Consider the following 20,053-nt stretch of genomic DNA (forward strand, 5'->3'; position numbering starts at 1 on the left):
GTATTGCTGACAAAGCTCTCTGGTTTTCTCAAATCCAAACCACTTTCTCTCGGGCAAATTTTGTTTCTACACATCATCCGTCAACGCGTTTCTTTCGTTTGCTGTCAATACTGACAAAGAATAGATGTTATTCTAGGTTTTATAACTTCGTTTCATAGCTTATGCGATCTACACATATTAACTATAACTAAATGAATCGAATGATGTTCCTCAATGAATATTTATAATACATAGCCGAATGTTATCTCATTACATTGTCCAGCATTCAAGATTATGATAGATTTTTCATGAGGTTATGCATGCGGTTACAGTTGTCATTTTTATAAACAATTGCGATTAATACAAAACAGTCTGTGAAATTTACTTTCCTCTACAACAGTATCATCATGTATCGCTTTTTAAATCGCCTATCAAACTCGATCAGAAGCCTCGAAAGTTATATTTTTGGAGGCAATGGGTTTCCACCAGGTGCTGGCTATATTTGTTGCCGTTAGTATTGCAAAGATATTTACGTAATTTACTTGTATGCTGTTCATTCAACGCAGGAACTCTAGCATTGGCTCAAGTTGACTGTATGCCGATGCACGCTTCATCAAATCCAAAGAAAGCATTTTCTCTACGCGATCTGATAGGGGATGGTCTTTTATGGGCCGTACCGAAGCACCGTCGAACTGTAGAAAAACGACACAAGAGAAAATATGGCTCTCCTCAGTACAAGCTAAAGATTTTTCTACCAAAAACACATTTGCGATCCTGTGCAACGTGCGGTAGTGATCATGAAGTAGGAGTGTTGTGCCGTAAGTATTGTACTGCAACATATAGTTTGTTTGGTTGATTACCAAATGTTTAACCTTGATTTTTTTATAGCTGTGTGTTACAAAAAAATACGCACTGAAACTGAATTGATGCAAGAGAACATTCAAAAGGAGCTAGGCTTAGACCCAGTGGACAAAGAGGTAGTGGTATTGTACGATCGCGAAAAGGATGAACAGCCAGATGAGTTTTGGCAAGGAAAGCGTATCGTGGAGATGGAAAAACGCCGCCCCATGTGGTTCAGCAAAAACATGCTTCAAAAATCTACACAATCACAGTCCGAACCGGACGAACTGAAGCCGGGCCATGAAAAGTTGGGCTAAAACATTTGGAAATAGTGTTGTAAGCAATGAAACGATTGTTAGTAAATTAATATGTTTGAAAATGCAGAAAAGTTTGTTCATTGTCATATAATCAAAATGCCGAAAACGCAACCAGTGACAAATCCATCTGTCAACGCTATACAATGTTGGATTCTTTCATAACAGTTTGTTATTACAGTTTCTGAACGTTACCCCGTTGTGAAAGGGTACTCGATGGTGTTTAGAAAAATCTTATAAGTGCCAAAACTCTGTTACTAGATGCGATTGTTCCAGTAGGAAAATTTCTCGCTATGTTTGGAGGGATTGCCTGTATGCGAGCTATTCCGGCGGTGATAACGGGCCGACTTTTTCATCAATCACTGGTTCGGTGTGATAGAAACAGCAAACCCGCTAACACCAACGATGCCATTGCAACGGATTGCTTATCTTTCTTCGGTCAATGGCCAGAACCAGACCGAGAGTGCTTTATCTCCGATATGCGGATCATACATCAGTTCATCAACATAAACGAAGAAAGTTCGCTTTTAGATGAAATAGAACCATACCTTAAACGTCTACGGTACGAGTTTGATCACTGGGACGACGCTATTCATGGATATCGTGAAACGGAACGAAAGCACTGGTATCCTAAAAACCGCGCTATTTTAGATCGGATAGTATCAAGCGCATTTGATGGTGCTGCTATGCCCTACGTTCATGTGTTGGATTTAGCAGAGGATGGCGTCATTAAAGCACATGTGGACAGTGTTCGGGTAAGAAACCATAGCAATCGTTGTTTAATACAAGATCTAACTTTTTCTTGGTTTTTGTTGCTAGTATTGCGGAAATACAATCGCAGGAATAAGCCTTTTGTCGGACTCAGTGATGCGAATGGTTCGTACAAATGACGAGGAGCAAACGAATGAAGAATATCGTCAGATTTTTTCCAAGGATCGAGATAAAAAGTACTGGGCAGATGTGCTATTGCCCCGCCGATCGCTTTATATTATGAAGTAAGTATCATAGCCTACTTAAAATATTGGGATAAATCACATCGGGTCAGCTTAAACACAGTAGGATTTTTTTTGGAACTCCGACCAAGGTTACCTGACTTCTTAGAATAACCATAATCAAAGCCATGTGCCATGTAATAGTGGATAGAAAACTCTTTCGCATATCTTAAATAGGAAATAATTATACCATGAAAATGGTTTCCATTAATTCATTGCAGACATTCGGCCCGCTACAAATTTACTCATGAAATTCTCCCTGGAAAGGACTCTTGGTTCCGTGAGAAATTTATTACAAAAACGAGACGTATATCAATTATATGCCGAAATAATCCAGAAGCAAATGAGCAACCACTCTAACATTTGTGATATGGTTTCCATTTAGTATTGGAGTGTAAATAAATTAAAAGATTTCCCTCAACGTACAGCTTACGTAGTTCTAAATGTGTTGCATCATTATATATTTGGAAAATCTAGTTCATAATATCATTCTGTGCGTTATTGGCAGCAGTTTTATTACAACTTATGGCTTGTGACTGTATCTGGAGCAATTTTATAAACAAGCTTGTGCGCCTGATCGTAGAATGGATTGGTTGCTTCGCGAACTCTTGCCATCCATTCCGTTAGGTTCGGACGACCTACGCAGGGATCGTATCCCGCCATTTCTGTAAACACGCAAACGCGCTATTAGGAGTGAACACACACGAATGTTTTTGACTACCTACTTGGTTGTTCAATTTCACAGGCTGCCAGCAAGTCTGCCACGGAAATTTCATCTCCAACGATGAAACGTGAGCCTCCTCCAAGGAACTCACGTTCGATAAAATCCAAGCAGCTCTCCATCTGCGTCTTGTACTGTTCGGCGCGCTTTGGATCCACCTTGGTGCCGAACATGCGCGGTCTGAGCCACAAGTACTGGAAGTAGACCGCGCAGGAAGCACGCGTATTGTGATGCTGCCATTCGAGGTATTCGTCCACACGAGCACGCCTGCGGCTATCCACCGGATACCAATGATCTGGTACGCTATACTCCCGGCAAATGTAACGCACAATGGCTACGCTTTCCGCTAGATTGATCTGATTGTCCGATATGCACGGTACCTTCTGGAACCGGTTGATTGCCTTGAACTCTTCGGTCATATGTTCTCCTGCAAGCATCGGAAGAAAGATTGCAATGTTGATGGCCGAGCTTCTGTGAAATTTTTAGTCCCCTTTTTGTTCGTACACAATTACTCGTACACTCGATGAATTACCTTTGCCTAAGTTCACCAAACACTTTTCATATGGAATTTTTGTTTTCTCCAAAAAAATCCACAGCGCTCGGGATGGCTGAGACATCAAATCAAAATATAACTTTAGATTTTTCGCCATGATGCCTTTCACTAACAGCCCTACAAGTCCTGAAACACTCGACAAGTAAATTCGTTTCTTAATCGCAGGACGGCTCACGTTAAAAAAACACCATCTCATTGACCAAAGTTCACGTTCGATGTAGCGGGAGAACTTTATCACTTTATCTGGGGAGGTTTATACTTTTGGGTTATGGCACTCTGCAGTCCCCGTTGGTCAATGATGCGGGCGCGCGAATGCACTTATGCTGTGGAAATTATGATATATAATTTCGTGTGTTATAAGCGAGAATGCACTTATGTTGTGTGATAATTTCAGGACGTGTACGATTTGTTTACATCTCGAGTATTGCCGAACGTACCTGATTTATTTGCGTGTTGCGTATAGCAGGACATGCCCGACTTGTTCACGTCTGGCGTGACGCGCACAAAACACAGCCCAGCTCACAGCGGTTATGGTTACGTTAACAAGACTCAGGTACGTTCTACAAGATACGTGTATGTTGGGAGAAATAAAAAAGGTAGCAGGTTGCATTAAGGAAATGGATGAATGTAAAAAGAGTACACAGATAACTCTCGATCTTACTCTCCTTGTCTTTGAAATCCACCTGGTCGCGAAGTGATTGCAGCCTCGAATAGATAAGCAGAAAATGAAGTTCGTTACAGTTAATACTTATATTTATTTATTTTATTCATTTAAATAAGTTCATAACAGAACATTTGTTAAATACAATCAGTTATCCTCGAATATCACTTCTACTCTAAAATACTCTCGGACATTGGCGTTTCTAAAGGAATATTTTGAAACAAATTGATTTGTTCCTTGTTTGCTAGAAAACTGCGGGATGCATTATATCGATTTTGGTTTAGCTTTTTCTTCGTGGCAACAGCTGAAGCTTCTTCTTCACTGTCTGATGTTTCTGGACCGAGAGGTTCCTTTTTCTCACTGTCTTCTTCCGGTTCATCAGGGATTTCAATTCCTTTCATTTTCAATGCTTGCTTCTCGCGCAATTTGAAAGATCGTTCGATTGGCTCCAATCGTTCGCGTAACTGTCTCAAAACAGGTTGAAATTGCTTTTTCATTATTCCTTTAGAAACTAATTCTTCTTCTGCTACCAATTTTTCTAGCGAATCGAAATAATTGTCCAAAATATCTTCCGATTGACAGATATGTACAAAAAATTCATCATTACGGAGGGTAGATTCATCATCACATTCAGATGCAATGTTGGTTGGTGCTTCATCACTAAAAATTTCATTTTCAGTTTTTTTATCTTCAGATTCTGAAACCTTTGCGTCATGGTTCAGCATTTTTTTCACATTAAGCAAAAGTCGATCGCATTCGTCTAGACGGATAGATAAAATTCTTTGAATAGATGATAGACCGCGTTCGGCGTCATCGAGCAATGTGCGCGCCAAAGACGATTGTTCATCTGTTAGAGATTGCAGCTGATTATCAATAGCTATGAGCTGGTTTACATTCGCAGTCATGTTTACGGTTAGTTCGCGCAATTGGTTTTTTATCAAATTTGCTTTCTTATGAGTTGTCTGCTTTCTGTCTGAAACAACTATCTTCGATGAGTTGTTAAGTTTGAGAAATTTTGCACGCAGTTTTGTTGTTTGAGGCTTAAGGCTGTACACGAGCTGAGTCAAATGTGTGTTGATGTTATAATTTTTCTCATTGCTACAAATTGACAAACCTAATCTAAATAGACAATGAGATTGTATGTATAGAAATAACTTATGCAGTACCTACAATAAACGATAAGAAAGTTGAATACATTATTTTGTTAGGACGATTGTTAAACTGTCCAATGTCACCTTTGCCTGTTTATCAGGAGTTTTAGTCCCTTCGATCAAAATGAATTTTTCCAATAATTCCAATTTATCGAAAACATGATCATATTCAGCGAGAAGTGTCGTATGTGCTGCTAGAACAGTCTCAAAGTTATATATTTTAGTAATAGCTTCTTTGCAATTAGTTATGCAAAACTCAATTAAATCTTTATTCAAGCTAAAATAAACAACAAACCTCTTAGGGACTAAACATTATCTAGGATATATACCAATTTGAAACTTACCAATTAAGTAAAAAATAATTCATTTCGTTTCCGTTCCTGCGTATTTCCTCATGCAACATCAAACTCCTATTGACGGCATCGTCAAATTGTTCAAATTCCGATATCAAGCTGCTCATCATAGTCAACTGTGCTTTATAACGAAGCTGTTGATATGCAAAGAGGGCACATGCCATGCCTCCCACAGTGGCGAAGCATATTTTGACTGTCGAACAGGGAAAAAATCTAAAAAACAAAGTAGTAATTATATTTTTGGTTTGTTCATTTGTTGAGGGGTCTCACTTACTGGGCACCGAAGGATAATGATAAAGCACAACCAACCAATCGAGGAGTCGATAGCAATGCCGGTTTTTCAAGATTTTGTATGTTAATGCTTCGATAAGCAACACATTCTTCAAGAACGTTGAGGTGTTCTTTAAACAACCGTTTTGAATTCAGAATCATCAAAAGTAAATCATTTTTGATTTTATTACGATTGAAAAAGGCAGCCATATTATCGCAATATGAATGTTCGTGCCCGCAACCGTGACTATGACGAAACTATTCTTTGAAATACTGAACAACTTTCGCACTAGCCTACTGTACATTAAATACACGAAATCCGAGCCTACTGTAAGCCATATTACTTTGAACACCTGTGAATCAATCACGGCAAACGTCAATTGCTATAACGACAATATGCTGACAGTTCCGCTATAATCTCTCTCATACATAGCAGAGCAAATAATGCATTCTTTCTAGTAATATCTCGCTACAGCTGCCGGAGTATTATTTAAGCTAAAACATTATGTATTTATTTTTGAGAACGGCTTTCTTTATCCACCCATTTCATGAGTTTAAAAAGACCAACAAGTATTGTTTATAAAAAATTATGTACCATAGCTTCTCCTGTCAACCGACTGTCAATTCCTATAAAACACTGTCATTTGCAATACTGGGCCTGATCTTCATGAATAGAAAAAAAACATAGCTTTCACCGTCGGACGTCTGGCATTGAATTTTTTGTGGATTAGGTCCTACTGTTTCAAAACTTAGTGTGATGTTGCGTTCAAACAATCGGTGCTTTGTTTAACATAACAGTGAGATAACAGCGATTTTAGAATCGATCATCTCTTATTGATGTTCAAGATACTTGCCAGTGATCAAGAATTTAACCTTGTTTTATGCGTATCTAAAGCTCGGTGACACAAGATACCATTTGTCTTAGACAGAAGCTGTGTATAAAACAAGACCGGATGCCTTGAGACGTATAAAGATGCGGAGCATCATAATGAAATGAATTCGAAGGCTTTGCTTGTGCACTGAAATGGTTTCTTGTAATCGTTCGTGTGATGCTTTGCTTTATGCAAGTAATGTGTTAATTTGAACTAAAGCGTTATTCTAGAATGAAATAGTACAGTATTCGTCGTAATAGTGTGTAATATAAGGCGAAATTGAAAACAATTCCGCGCTTCCATTTTGTGAAAATGCGTGGCCTAATGCATGTTTTGTTTTACGTCTCCCGTGAGTATACAATATCGGAGTATAATTAGTAATATATTATTTCTTCAATACCCCGTACCGCATCTATCCAGAAACTATCTAAGCTAATGCATTGATTAATAAGATTTGCTTAATTATGGCATATAATTCTCGTTGCAGTATTAATTGTCGTTAAAGGTTCCCTAAGCCGTGGGGGCCTAGCTGACGGAAGCTTAAAATGCGTCACATACGAGTGTAAAGACGGAGAATGCAAAGAAGGCATTGATGAGTGTGGTAATAATGATCCCGAACGACCTGTGGGTTGCTTCGTAGTTTGGACAACGAACAACATAACTAGTAAGTCTAACATCTCACCACATATCGATTGCCGACTATCGTTGCTAACCATCCAGCAAATGGTTGTAATTCTAGATGAAGTGAACGTAACATTGAAAGGTTGTTTTACAAATCCCACGGAATGCAACAATACCGAATGTATAGATACGACGACAGAAATGAAGAAAAATTTGAAATATTGCTGCTGTCGTGAAAGTATGTGCAATAAGGAACATAAATGGGTTCCAGTAGCGACAAAGGCACCGGAGGTGCTACAATCCTCCGAGGCCGAGTCGGACATAATGGTTGTAATGTTGTTTATATTAGGTTCTACTGCGTTCGCTTTGATTGCAATGGTTGTGTGGTATTTTACCCATCGAAAGCAAGTGATGTTCAATGAAATTCCAACGGTAACTTGATAGCTTGCTTATTTTACATCAATCACGAAGAACTTAACATGTTTTTCTTGTCTAAATATTCCTCATCTAGGTTGAGCCGGATATTTCAAATTCTCTGACTAACATTTCACATCGTCCGATTGATTTGAAAGACATTAAAGCAAGGGGACGATTTGGAGTAGTATGGAGGGCTCAGTTAGGTAATCAAGAGGTTGCAGTAAAAATATTCCCTATGCAGGAGCGCCAATCATGGATAACAGAGCAGGAAATATTCAAGGTTTCTATTCATCTATTTGCTGTCAATCAAAACTGCGCTCTTCGTTTAACACACATATCCCCTTTCTATTTCAAGCTTCCGCGAATGAATCACCCAAATATCTTAGAGTTTATCGGTTGCGAGAAGCGTATGGATATGGCCAGCACAGACTTTTGGCTTATTACGGCTTATTGCGAGAACGGCTCGTTGTGTGACTTTTTGAAAGCTCATACCGTCAGCTGGAATGATTTGTGTAAAATTGCTACAACGATGGCACGAGGACTAACACATTTGCACGAAGAAATTCAGAGCACCAGGACGGATGGGCTGAAACCTTCAATCGCCCATCGCGATTTTAAAAGTAAAAACGTTCTACTCAAAGCGGATTTAACTGCGTGTATTGCCGATTTTGGTCTTGCACTTGTATTCAATCCAGGTAATACAAAACATACTAATTTGAGATAGTGCAGCGTGATCTCGATTATTCATGATGCATTGATTCTATGTTTCGTTTTTGCCATTGTACCTGTTTGCTCATATCGAATCCGATTCACCTACCCTCAGGAAAGTCTTGCGGCGATACACACGGGCAGGTGGGTACACGCCGATACATGGCTCCGGAAGTATTGGAGGGTGCAATCAATTTTACTCGTGACGCCTTCTTGCGAATTGACGTATATGCTTGCGGACTTGTACTGTGGGAGCTAGTGTCACGTTGTACCGTCCACGGTGGCCCTGTCGATGAGTACAGACTGCCATTCGAATCGGAACTAGGTCCACATCCAACACTGGAGGAAATGCAAGAGAATGTAGTAATGAAAAAGATCCGTCCTCGTATCTTTGATCCATGGCGGCACCATCCGGTCAGTATATCGGCTAACTTAAGAATGATGAATCGGCACAGAGTAAGTTTTGATTAATTTGCTTGGGATCGATTTTTCAGGCACTGACTGCAATCTGCGAAACGATGGAGGATTGCTGGGATCATGATGCCGAGGCAAGATTATCTTCTTCTTGTGTACTGGAAAGACTGTCCCAATATGCTCGGTTTCCTACAAGACAGTTTTTTGTCGCCACTAACACCACTAACGAATTACCGACAAAATTAGCATCAGAAAGCCTTTGAAAGCCGACCATCCGAGAAGAAATTACTATGTGATGAAGTAAAAAATGCGCGAGCAATAGAGTACGCAAGATGTATTACGAGTAATTCTTCGGTATACAATCTGAAGGATTTGGAAAAAGTAAGAGGAAATGCCTGAGTTAGGCATAATTTTATTACAATTATTATAATGATACGATTCTTATAAGCTATAATTTATATATATATATATATATATATATATATATATATATATATATATATATATATATATATATATATATATATATATATATATATATATATATATATATATATATATATATATATATATATATATATATACATATATATATAAAGGTGCGTGTGTGTGGAGAATGTTGGTACAAGTTAAACATATTTAAGAAAACTAGCAACTATTTTTACAATAAAAATGTAACAATTTAACTACAACTTTCCGTAACGATCCTGTTCATTACCGATTATAATAACTTTTTCCGTTATTAACTTATCATCATTAGTCATAAATTCTTGGGGATGTAAAGGTTTATATTTGTCAGCCAAGGTTATTTAAGATTTTTGTTGTTTATTCAACTATATCGCAAATTGTAACCGATTGCATTGAATAACGATAGAATTGGCATATCATAGATCGTTTAATTTTGGTAGTTTCGGTTTGCTGGTCGCAATACAATATATGAGGTTGACCTTAGATGTATAAGTTCACGCTCTATGACAACCCTTGATTATTTGTCCATCGGAAGGAATTATTTCAGCGAGCAAATTCACTACCGTTCCACGTTTTGTTAGCGGATAAAGCATATAAAGGTATGGATAAGCCACAAACTGGAAATGATAAGAAACAAGTGTCACACATGATAGCCATGATTTCACTTGAATGATGTAACCCATGTGCCTGTGCAGCATAAAGTTAGCTGCCGTGTACCGATTGATTGGCTTGAAAAGTATGAGGTACAAGAATTAGAATTAGTGTTTAGCAGGTAAATTAGACTGCGGGTTAAGTAGTTCAGCATTCACCAGCAAACGCAGTTCACACGGTTATGTGACGATCGCCTTTAGTTATAATATATTTGATTATGTAACTAGCCGCGACAGTGCGACGTCGCCTACTGCGAATTGCAAGCCGTGTAGTTATTTGTCATTTTCACACTTAACACTTAATTATCGCAATTTTGCATTGAATTATTTTTTGTCAAAACTACAGTTTAAGGTGTATTGAAGATAAAATCCCAAGGGAATTAAACGATGTAAAACTCACGATGTGTATTACAGCGTTTTGTATACTAAAAACGTTTGGTTGTTTTATTATTTAAATCATTACATCAAGCACAAGGGCGGCCACAACTTTCTAATATAGTAATAGTTCAAAATATGTTACATGAACTACAATGAACATTCAGCATTTAAGGTAAGAATATTTGTAAAATTAACCTTTTATTATTGATGCACCTTTGGGATGTCCGAAAAAATAGAATCTCAGGCAGAGCAAAGAATTAAGGTTTCAATAGCGGTGTAGAACATCATTAACAACGGACATTTGTGTAGTATACTGGTAAATTGGTGAGGATTTCTGTATGTGATGAACAATTATGCAAATAACAAGTATTATTTTTGTCACTTATTGTTTTATTTCACTAATCATAGATTTTACAACAGGCTGAGCGGAGTTTTCGTGTAGTTATCGTCGATGCGATAAATTCACTGTAAATTCCTTGATTCGCTTTTTATCTAAAAACATAAATATTATACTTAAAAATTTTGACTAGCTATAGACAAATAAGTGGTATGAGTTAATATGATATTAATGTTTACATGGTTTATGCACACTTTTTCTCAGTATTTAAATCTAGTGAATTCACGTGTATGTAAATGTGAGTTTTTGTGAGAGGACCATAATGAGAAGACGAGAATAAGGTTTTCGTAAGGAATATCGTGCACAAAAATAAACGCATGGAAGGAACACACAAGACACATTTGCTTGCCGTTAAATTAAACTGGTAATGCGTAAAAAGGGTGCGCTTTCGCTTCAAACACTGCGTTTCACTATCAGATGGCGACAACAGATCCTTCACGGACGCCACACATAACACACGGCAAACATACAAATATCGGGCTGCTCTCAGCATAACTGGATGTGCAATGCTGATTTGGTTTGACATATTCACAATTTCTTTTACGGTTTTCGATTGCACACAGTTTCGAATGCTGCCGGTATGTAGTGAGACAACATCTAGCAACTCCTTCTACCCTAATACCGAATCTATGTATGTATGTATCAGCAGGATGACCATACTGAGGCTACATATATAGTATCATATTTATGTTAGTTATTATCGTAGTCATTAATCCGTGCATCAGCCTCCCATCGAAATATCTATCTCTAGCGACTATAGGTATGATACTAAAATAATAATGTTCGTTTCCTTCATCAGTAAACCGTGCCCTAAAAGCTACGTGTGCCAACTTTCGCTTATTTTGTCCGCTAAAATAGGATATTTGCTACGATTAATTATGGCTGTTTTGGGGAGCTACATCAGGTAAGGAATAAGTGTTAAACTGTAAAGAACACGCATCTACATCGCTGGTATACGTTATCGCAAAATAGGGAGATATATTTTAACTGAGATAAAAAAAAAATCCTGGGAACTTGCGTGTCGGATACTGGCTCACGCGGACTGAAGTAGATGGAAACCAAAAACAGAAAAAAAAAATCACAGCGAATTTAAGCCACTTATATTCATCTTGGGCGATCCTCGAACTCTGCCGTTCTATGACGGAAAAGCAATGCAACACGAACTTTTTCGTGTTGTCCCTGATTATCTCAAGGACATTCGCGCTCATTACTGCAATGGTAGAAATAAACTAGGTGTAATGTTAGTGTGTTTAAGGAAAAATCCTTCGGCATGGAGCATCATGCATTCACTGCTGATTTGACGTTCCTTCGTTATGCGAGGGCAAACGGGCGACTTTTGGTGTGACTTGTTACTTCATTTGGTATAGAAAGCCACAAAATGAATTAAAACAAAAAAGTGAGATCCTATCTTCGTCTCTAAACCGCTACGACTTTTCCTACTGCAAAGAGTAGGAAGGATTGATGAGTCCACACCCGGCAGGAGCGGGATGGCATTTTTATTTAATTTACATCAATCTGTTACAACTTTCCTTCCTTTCTATGTTTTCCGCTTGTCATATAATTATTTCTATCATTTATATCTTATTCATCGATTATAATTAGCAAAAGAAATGATAAACGAGACTTAAGGGAAGGCGAGCGAAGAAAAGTGTTGATGAATGGGTCCTATTGTGAAAGCTGAACCTATCGCGTTCGCGTATTTATCTATACACTCAACTACTGCAAAGGAACGCGAATTCATTTCGCTTCGTCAGAACAAGCAGACACTCCCGAAGGAGTAATCGAAATGAAAAAAAGGAACGCAACGTATAAAATCAATAAATAATGTTCGTCTATCATACTGAACAACGGTCTACTAGTATCTACTAAATTGCAAGCATTACCAATGGATGTTCAATGGTTACAATCCCCGTAAGGCGTGGTGGCACATACATTACAACTAATGCAACCTCTGTGTGTGGTAAGAATAGGGTTAAGCAAGGTCTACACTCGGTTCCTATCGAAAATGGAAGAATCAAAGGGTTAGCGAAATGCAAGCCTCTCTCGGCGATTGAACAGAACGTAACGGCGTGAAGGAAATGGCGCAAAAATGACGTCTAAATGGTGTGCGATACGACTGTCGGTATTAACACGCCACCAGGCTCGATCGCTCGAGCCTGGCAGGTCCTTTGTGATGGTGTAAAAAGGTGTGACAGAAAAAACGAAATACTATACCAATTGCGTGCATTCACGCATTAAGCAAAATCAACAGCACGAGTCGAACGAGCGTTACAAGCGTTACAACGTTCCGGATCACGTGAATGCTGAGCCGGCGCCACGTGGCCGAGCTGGTAATCTTTACGAACTAGTAGAACAGGTACCCTCTAGCCAGTCAATACTTTCGCAACAGTAAATTCTTAAGTATCGGCTACGTTTCGTCGGCGTACAGCTGGCCAGCCGCGACCGACGCCGAGAGGCCCGTGTTCTTGTTGCCACCGTTGCCGCCGGTAGTTCCTGCGCCGGTGGTGCTGGTTAGCTTTGCCTCATTGCCAACGCCAGACGACACGACCAGGGCGATGCCGACGCTCCCACCGCCCCCGACCAGCTCCCCGGTGCCTCCACTCGATGCGCCACTGGGACCGACCGGATGACCGAGCACGCTTTTAAGCGCAATCCCTGCCGGACCTGTGCCGGACAGCACTACTCCGGCGGTGCCTGCCGGCTGCAGGAGAGGCTGGCTAGTGTCCTGGCAAAGGTTAGCGATCAGTTTAGGCGATGTTGCGGGTGTAAGGATTCCGAGATTGTCGTACTTAATGCTCGCGGGTGTCGCCATCACCGATGGCACGCTGGACAGCGTGGAGGACGCCATGGTCGCGGACGCAACGGAGAACGCGTTGCTAGTCGTGACGGTGGCGGTGGCCACACTGGCGACCACGGCGGCCATCGTCGGGGCCACGGTAGCCGCAGTTGAGGCCGCGGTCGTTGCCGTTAATACGTGTGCGCGCGGAATTTTGTGGGTCACCTGCGTTATAGTAAGTGTGGATGGACTAGTAGACGTCGTAGTTGCATTTGTACCGATTTGACTAGATGTGGTTGAGGATGTGATGCTGCCGCTGTTAATGGTCGAGCTGGAGCTCAGATTGCCGCCGTTGAAACTGGACGTACCACCGGTACTGCCGTTGCTGACACTACCAACGCTGGTACTGATGCTGCAGTTCAGCATGGGCGACTTCACTGGTGACACGACCGGTGACGTGATCAGCGACGCCGACGGCAGCGCCGGGGACGCCAGTGGAACTGCGGCCAGGCCGGCTCCTTCAGGAATTGTTCCGGGTTGCGTGCTCGAGTGGGCCAGCATGTTGTGATTTTTTAACCGTTGAGACGTCTTGTAGCTTTTTCCACAGTAGCACTTGAAGCCTTTCCGTACCCGGCTGTAGTAGAAGAAATGCGGAAAAAGACGGGTATAAACACGTGAGGTACAATCATTTTCGGAACGACCTGAGAAATCGAACAATCAAACGCCAATGGGGGCGCTTTACAAGCATATCTGAAACGGGATACGTACTTGCCGTCTTTCTTGTGACCATTCTTAGAATGATATTTGATACCGTTTACGTTCTTGTAACGCTTCTTGCAACCGGGAACCGGACAAGCAAACGGTTTCTCATTAGAAGAATTAATTCCGTTGCCACCGCCCGCCGACGAATGTCTTCTGCAAATAGTCAAACATGATACCAAACGTTTCAAGCGCATTCTGCAATAACGAAACCATAGCCGAACAATCTCTACCTGCTGCCGTAGCGCATAATAAACTCGGAGCTGAATTCCTCTGTTGTCCACGAATCATTGCTGTCTTCCGATTCGGAAACCATCATCTCATCGTCATCCATCTCGCTTCCTGTTGTTTCATCGTTGCAAAGAATTGAATTAATGCAATGTTCCAGCAGGAAATAACCAATTACATCCCTTAAACATATTGCAATCTCAGATCGTTCATGAAATTGATTTATAACCAAGTTGCATGTTGCAAACATTAATCAGCTTACAAAGCCTTCAAATAATAAAAACATGTATCAATATAGCGTGCTACAATAGTTCAACAATGATTTTGTTGCTGTTCGAAAAACACATATTTGTTTTCAATTTCCTCTGAGTACTACAAATTCATTATACCACAGTAGTCATTATACTACAGTAGTATCAAAGTAGTATCGAAATACAGAGCTTGGAGAGCACATGTTCATTTTCAAACTGTACCAAGCCTTCCACATTCATTTCAACAGTAATATCAAATCACAGAAGGTGTGTACGTGCATTGATAACTATGCACTTTAATTCATTATGTAATTTTTTACCTGTCGGAGTTGTGCTGCGGTTGGACGCCGATATACTGTAGCTGTGATGTTTGATGGCAATTTTGCGCTTGAGATCAGTAGTTCCCACAGGTTGGTTGAGGTGATTCTTCGTGGGTTCAATTGCGCTCGAGCCGTTACCATTTTGCTCGGAGTTGCCATTGATGGACACCGCGACGCCGTTGTTGTTGCCATTGCCGGCGTTGGTCGCAGTGGAATGCAGATCTTGATTTTGATTGATTGATGAAGCATTTGTCAATCTCAGCCCGGGCGGAGTCGCCGAAGCATTTTTGCCTTTGTCGACTCCATTAGAGCTTCCGGATACGACAGCCGGAGAAGATGCGCTATCCTTGCGAGAGTTGTCACTGATGAAGCGCAGTACGGCGCTCAGAGGAAGACAAGTAGACTGTGTCTTTTCAGATAATCCAGGCGCCTGTGAATCATAGTCTACATAGGTAGCGTTCCAGAAGTTATAAATAACTCGTTCATTATATCACTATGGTTCAATAAATGTATATATATATATATATATATGTATATATGTATATATATATATATATATATATATATATATATATATATATATATATATATAGATAGATGTATATATATATATATATATATATATATATATATATATATATAGATGTATATATATATATATATATATATATATATATATATATATATATATATATATACATATTATAATTATGAAAATTGTTTTAGAATGTTCGTTTATTTACAGGAAGATTTATTGGAATTGTATCAAAACAAACATGCTATATTACAAAACCAATCTGGCCAACGCTTCTGAGCCGCAGGGAAATTACACACAACCTTATTCTGACATCCGCCCCTCCAAGCGGGCAAAAATTGCCACTCCTTACTGTATAAGTTATAACACTTTTGATGTACTTACCTATATGTGTGTCTTCTATATGCTGTATCAAGTCATTCAAGCTTGGAAAAATCTTTTCACAACCATTGAACTTGCATATATTTATTAGAAACACAGCCATATTAATGTGGGCAAATACGGATGCGGCCGTCTAACTTAAGCACTTCCAATTCCAAGATGGTGACTGAAGCAGATATTCTATTTGTATGTGTGTCTATATATATCGCACGTATACGTACGCGCTTCTGTGGTTCGTATGCTGCAGCGTTGATCTGTTTAAAAAAAGAAATTATGCAATCGTCAGATAATTTCCACCAGATTTTTTTAGCACGATTTTAATATATCCTATTGCAATCACACATACACAAGTGAAACAAGATGTTAGCTTTAGGATAAGTGGTATGAGATGGGAAATAGTCTTTCACTTAATTTTCAGCAAAATGTTTTTAATTTCACATAAATTGGTATAATCGCCAGCGTCACTACCTCACTACTTCTGCCAGTCCACTAGCACGGGTTGCTAAGGACCACTTTTGGCTGGATTTTTCACATATTTTCGAGCGTTTTCTCCATTCGCTTCTCTAGTGGATATTCTGAACAGATCATAGGAGCTAAATTCCCATCGATTCTGCAGTAGCGTGATATGTGACTGAATACACGGCAATTCCTAGCTTCGCCTCGTTTATAGCACCTGCGTGATGTTTTCCACTGTAATGTCAACATTTATCAAACTTATCGTTATGAAAAATATACTTCAAGTTGTAACGGCAGTGTACTCGTTTTCCATTTCACTATACTTTACATCCTCTAATTTATTATTAAAACAAAATTTATTATTATAATTATTAATAATTAAATTTATTATATTTTTTTATAATTAACAAAAATTAATAATAAAAGAACATTTAATTTAATAACAAAGAACAATATATAAAGCAGCTACGATGAAATAATTATAAAAATTTGAAAATTGAAACTTTGAAATTAACTTCAACTTTGGGATATTTTAAATAAACATTGAAAAGAAAATTAACAAAATTATTTTTCTTAATTAAAACAAAAGTAACTGTTAAAAAATACTGATATCGCAATATCGTAGGTATCATTGTTCGTCAAATCGCCAAAATATATTGCTGTATTTTCAAAATTATTGCTATAATATATTGCTGTAAGTATCTTCAAAAATAGAGTCTGGTGTATAAGGATAATTATTCTGCTAATCATTCGAGAATCCTCTATTCGTTCGAACGGTTTTGCTATGGAGGAAAGCCGCGAACTACCAATGTTTGTCATCATCGTATGATATGATCTGGATTGTCTTGTAGAAAATCCTTAAAGGCTTATATTCTGAGTCTCAGGTGATGCAGGACATTGATGTGCGGACCCTGATCAAGTTTTCCCGCTGTAACGTACGATGTGGGATTGATCATTTCAAGCAGCGTTAACTTTAATATATTGCATCGTAATGAACACTTTTAGGTGAAACACTCATAAACACTTATAGGTGGTATTGAACACAGTAATATTTCTGTAGTTGCTGTACCAAACCATGTCCTTTTTATTTACACAGTATAGATGATGCAGAGAATCCAAAGGATAATACCCTCGACGAAATGAGCTCCGAACGTGTGCTGCCTATCTACCTATCCACGTTCAGTTTGGAAGGATGACATGCAATTGATTCCAGGCTTTGCCGTATAGAGAGTGTGTATATTCCATAAACCTATCAAAGGTGGTTGTTCGAAGAATCTTATTTGGTTTTCCGTAGCGTGCGACAGGGAGATTGACGGGGCCTAGTCTAAGGGCGTTGCAATGGTTTAATACCCATTAGATCTGAGTTCGATGTTTCTTCTTTGTATTTACACGTTCTTTCCGTGGCATACTTGAAGAAGAGCGATTGGTTGAGATATGGCCAAACTTTTGATATTACATCGGTTACCATAACTCATAACCATCTTAGTATAATCTTGCTGAAATGTTAATCCGCTAATAAATGTTTTAAACAAGGCTTACATAGTTTAAATTATAACCAACACCCACCATGTTACGAGTTTTATTACATTTATGACAAAACAAAAACAATGCTTAATATTCAAAGCTTTAAAATTGTGTTTTTCAAGCAAAATTGTGTAATATTTCTGTCCTTATTAAGATTGAACATACTCAATCGTAGCTGCCAGGTTGTTGTGATTAAAATGAAGATATATTCGGAGTTCAATCAAGTGTACGTGTCGATTTTGAAGTCGATGCTATTATTTCTACTTACTCCTTTTTTATTGCAACTTCCATCGTATCTGTATGAGACCCTTTTTGATGTGCTTTAAACACATCTGTAATGTAGAATTATACACAAAATTAGCAATCGGTACTCCAATAGGACAACCTGTATTTTTGCTGCATATCATTCGTCTCTTATCGTCGATTTCGTATAATTTTGGGTTAAGCACAAATTTATCCTCCCCAACACTCATGCACGCCGTCCTAACATCATTTCAAAAAAGGCAAATTCGATCTCAATAGGTCACAATTCATGTGAATGCTGCATTCGTTTTTTTTATATTTAGAATTTTAGCTCAAGTAACTGTAGCAAAAAATGCTTTGGCTTTTGTGAAGTGCGTTAGTGCATTACTGTATTGCGTTATTTCAGAGGCTACCCACACACAAGATAAGAAATTCAACATTGTCTATTCACAAATTTCAAGATTCTTCTTAAAAAGACACGGATACCAACAGAAAACTATGGCCGTGCTTTTTCTGCCTAAGATTTTGCTGTTTTGCCCTTAAACTAAGTACATTTGATGCACATTGCAATCCCCACTCTTAGATGAAACTTGTTCATCATTTTCAATTCCCATGTTTCATTTTGCAAGGAGTTAGTTGTTTTGACATTTTAAACTATAAATGACTGAAACTATTATTGAAGTTTCTCGTCTTGTCGTCAAAATGCTACAATCTAACATTCAAATATGTCCTGAAAACCATCGTGATCCTTTTTAAATGAGCTTACTACGGTTCTTTCACCGAAAACTTTACAGCGGATCAAAGATTCAATTATGATATACGAAACGTGTATGAGAGGTTTAATCTTATGGGAGTCTCCCTGAAAATGCTAGACGACAAGATCTATTTTCTCATATTCTTCCCTTTTACCTAGCTAACATTCAATTTCTGCGCACGAGATAGGCGTAATTTGTATTGGAAAATTCCCATCCATGTACATATATTTATATACTCCTCAGTGAGTGAGCACCATATCCACAAAAACACACACAGATAAAACAAGGATAAAATGTGTTAAAACCCCTACTGCTGTTTGCACGATAATTGTTTGACAAAAAGAAAAAAAAAAGTTATTTCCTAATAGTACGGATATGCCATTGCGCTTCCTAGGAATATGGCTCAAAACTAGGACGTTTAACTGGAACGGATTAAATTGGCTTCTCCATTTAGCCACCCCATTAAACACGAATCTCCTATTGCACGATGAAAAGTTAAAAAGAAATGTGTTTGCATTTAATGGAATAGCCCTAACGTACCGCCCTGGCTAAGGGACTTCGTAAAAAGACATCGAGTAGGCTTGACGGAACAGACTCTTGGAAAAAGTACCCTTCCCAGAATGCGTTGCTTTGAAACTTCAGAAACCGAACATATCGCATATGGCATGCTGATCGTAGCGCAACCGTTCCCCTATAGACATGCCGTTGGTGTAGGATCGACTAACTGTGACTCCTCCCTGGCTATCATCACTGTCGATATCGTGTAATTTGTGCCCCTCATCCATGCTGCTGTTATCATGTTCCTGTGTGCTAGCACCAGCCGGTTCTTCCCTTTGCTTTGGGCAATGCTGGAATGCGCCTTTCGTCGCCATACAGACCGTACCTAGTTCGTCGCAGGTAAAGTCACGTTTAGGCTCTTCCGCGACGTGTGTGTTGTCACGATCGGAAGGCGAAGTACTTCCGCACCGCTGAGCTGGTCCCTGCTTGTCCTGCTGGAAGAAGGGGCTGTGTGAAAACTTCCTACGATTTAAACTGCTCGCCACGACGTCGCCGTTTCCTTGGCCAG

The 20,053-nt window shown here is 39.1% G+C and overlaps 6 protein-coding genes across 7 annotated transcripts; 3 read left to right on the forward strand and 3 right to left on the reverse strand.

Moving 5' to 3' along the window:
• The first annotated feature begins 364 nt into the window (after positions 1–364).
• Positions 365–1,159, forward strand: LOC128728803 (39S ribosomal protein L32, mitochondrial). Of its 2 annotated transcripts, none has more exons than XM_053822448.1 (3): positions 365–468; positions 546–797; positions 868–1,159. In XM_053822448.1, exons 1-3 carry the CDS (start codon positions 387–389, stop codon positions 1,134–1,136), a joined length of 603 nt encoding a protein of 200 aa, XP_053678423.1. In that variant the 5' UTR covers positions 365–386; the 3' UTR covers positions 1,137–1,159. The 2 variants fall into 2 exon arrangements, with proteins under 2 accessions (XP_053678423.1, XP_053678424.1); XM_053822449.1 differs by having other exon boundaries at positions 387–468; positions 555–797.
• Positions 1,160–1,426: 267 nt separating this feature from the next.
• LOC128728342 (alpha-ketoglutarate-dependent dioxygenase alkB homolog 7, mitochondrial) lies at positions 1,427–2,485 on the forward strand. Its single transcript, XM_053821965.1, has 3 exons — positions 1,427–1,888; positions 1,953–2,128; positions 2,347–2,485. The coding sequence occupies exons 1-3, from the start codon at positions 1,427–1,429 to the stop codon at positions 2,483–2,485; spliced, it is 777 nt and encodes a 258-aa protein (XP_053677940.1).
• Positions 2,486–2,632: 147 nt separating this feature from the next.
• LOC128728247 (glutathione S-transferase theta-1-like) lies at positions 2,633–3,496 on the reverse strand. Its single transcript, XM_053821868.1, has 3 exons — positions 3,379–3,496; positions 2,851–3,273; positions 2,633–2,790 (listed from the first exon to the last, which is right to left on the reverse strand). Exons 1-3 carry the CDS (start codon positions 3,494–3,496, stop codon positions 2,642–2,644), a joined length of 690 nt encoding a protein of 229 aa, XP_053677843.1. The 3' UTR covers positions 2,633–2,641.
• A 734-nt stretch (positions 3,497–4,230) lies between these two features.
• LOC128728344 (uncharacterized) lies at positions 4,231–6,044 on the reverse strand. The gene is made up of 2 exons (XM_053821968.1): positions 5,942–6,044; positions 4,231–4,628 (listed from the first exon to the last, which is right to left on the reverse strand). Exons 1-2 carry the CDS (start codon positions 6,042–6,044, stop codon positions 4,231–4,233), a joined length of 501 nt encoding a protein of 166 aa, XP_053677943.1.
• Positions 6,045–7,018: 974 nt separating this feature from the next.
• On the forward strand, positions 7,019–9,288 carry LOC128728755 (activin receptor type-2A). The gene is made up of 7 exons (XM_053822399.1): positions 7,019–7,055; positions 7,194–7,370; positions 7,446–7,759; positions 7,839–8,024; positions 8,100–8,439; positions 8,568–8,866; positions 8,947–9,288. Exons 1-7 carry the CDS (start codon positions 7,019–7,021, stop codon positions 9,127–9,129), a joined length of 1,536 nt encoding a protein of 511 aa, XP_053678374.1. The 3' UTR covers positions 9,130–9,288.
• Positions 9,289–13,115: 3,827 nt separating this feature from the next.
• Positions 13,116–16,112, reverse strand: LOC128728839 (uncharacterized protein DDB_G0271670). The gene is made up of 6 exons (XM_053822488.1): positions 16,013–16,112; positions 15,094–15,537; positions 14,528–14,636; positions 14,304–14,450; positions 13,966–14,169; positions 13,116–13,920 (listed from the first exon to the last, which is right to left on the reverse strand). The coding sequence occupies exons 1-6, from the start codon at positions 16,110–16,112 to the stop codon at positions 13,167–13,169; spliced, it is 1,758 nt and encodes a 585-aa protein (XP_053678463.1). The 3' UTR covers positions 13,116–13,166.
• Between the last annotated feature and the right edge of the window lie 3,941 nt (positions 16,113–20,053).

This window comes from Anopheles nili, chromosome X (genome assembly GCF_943737925.1).
Source record: "Anopheles nili chromosome X, idAnoNiliSN_F5_01, whole genome shotgun sequence".
Taxonomy (NCBI): Eukaryota; Metazoa; Arthropoda; class Insecta; order Diptera; family Culicidae; genus Anopheles; species Anopheles nili.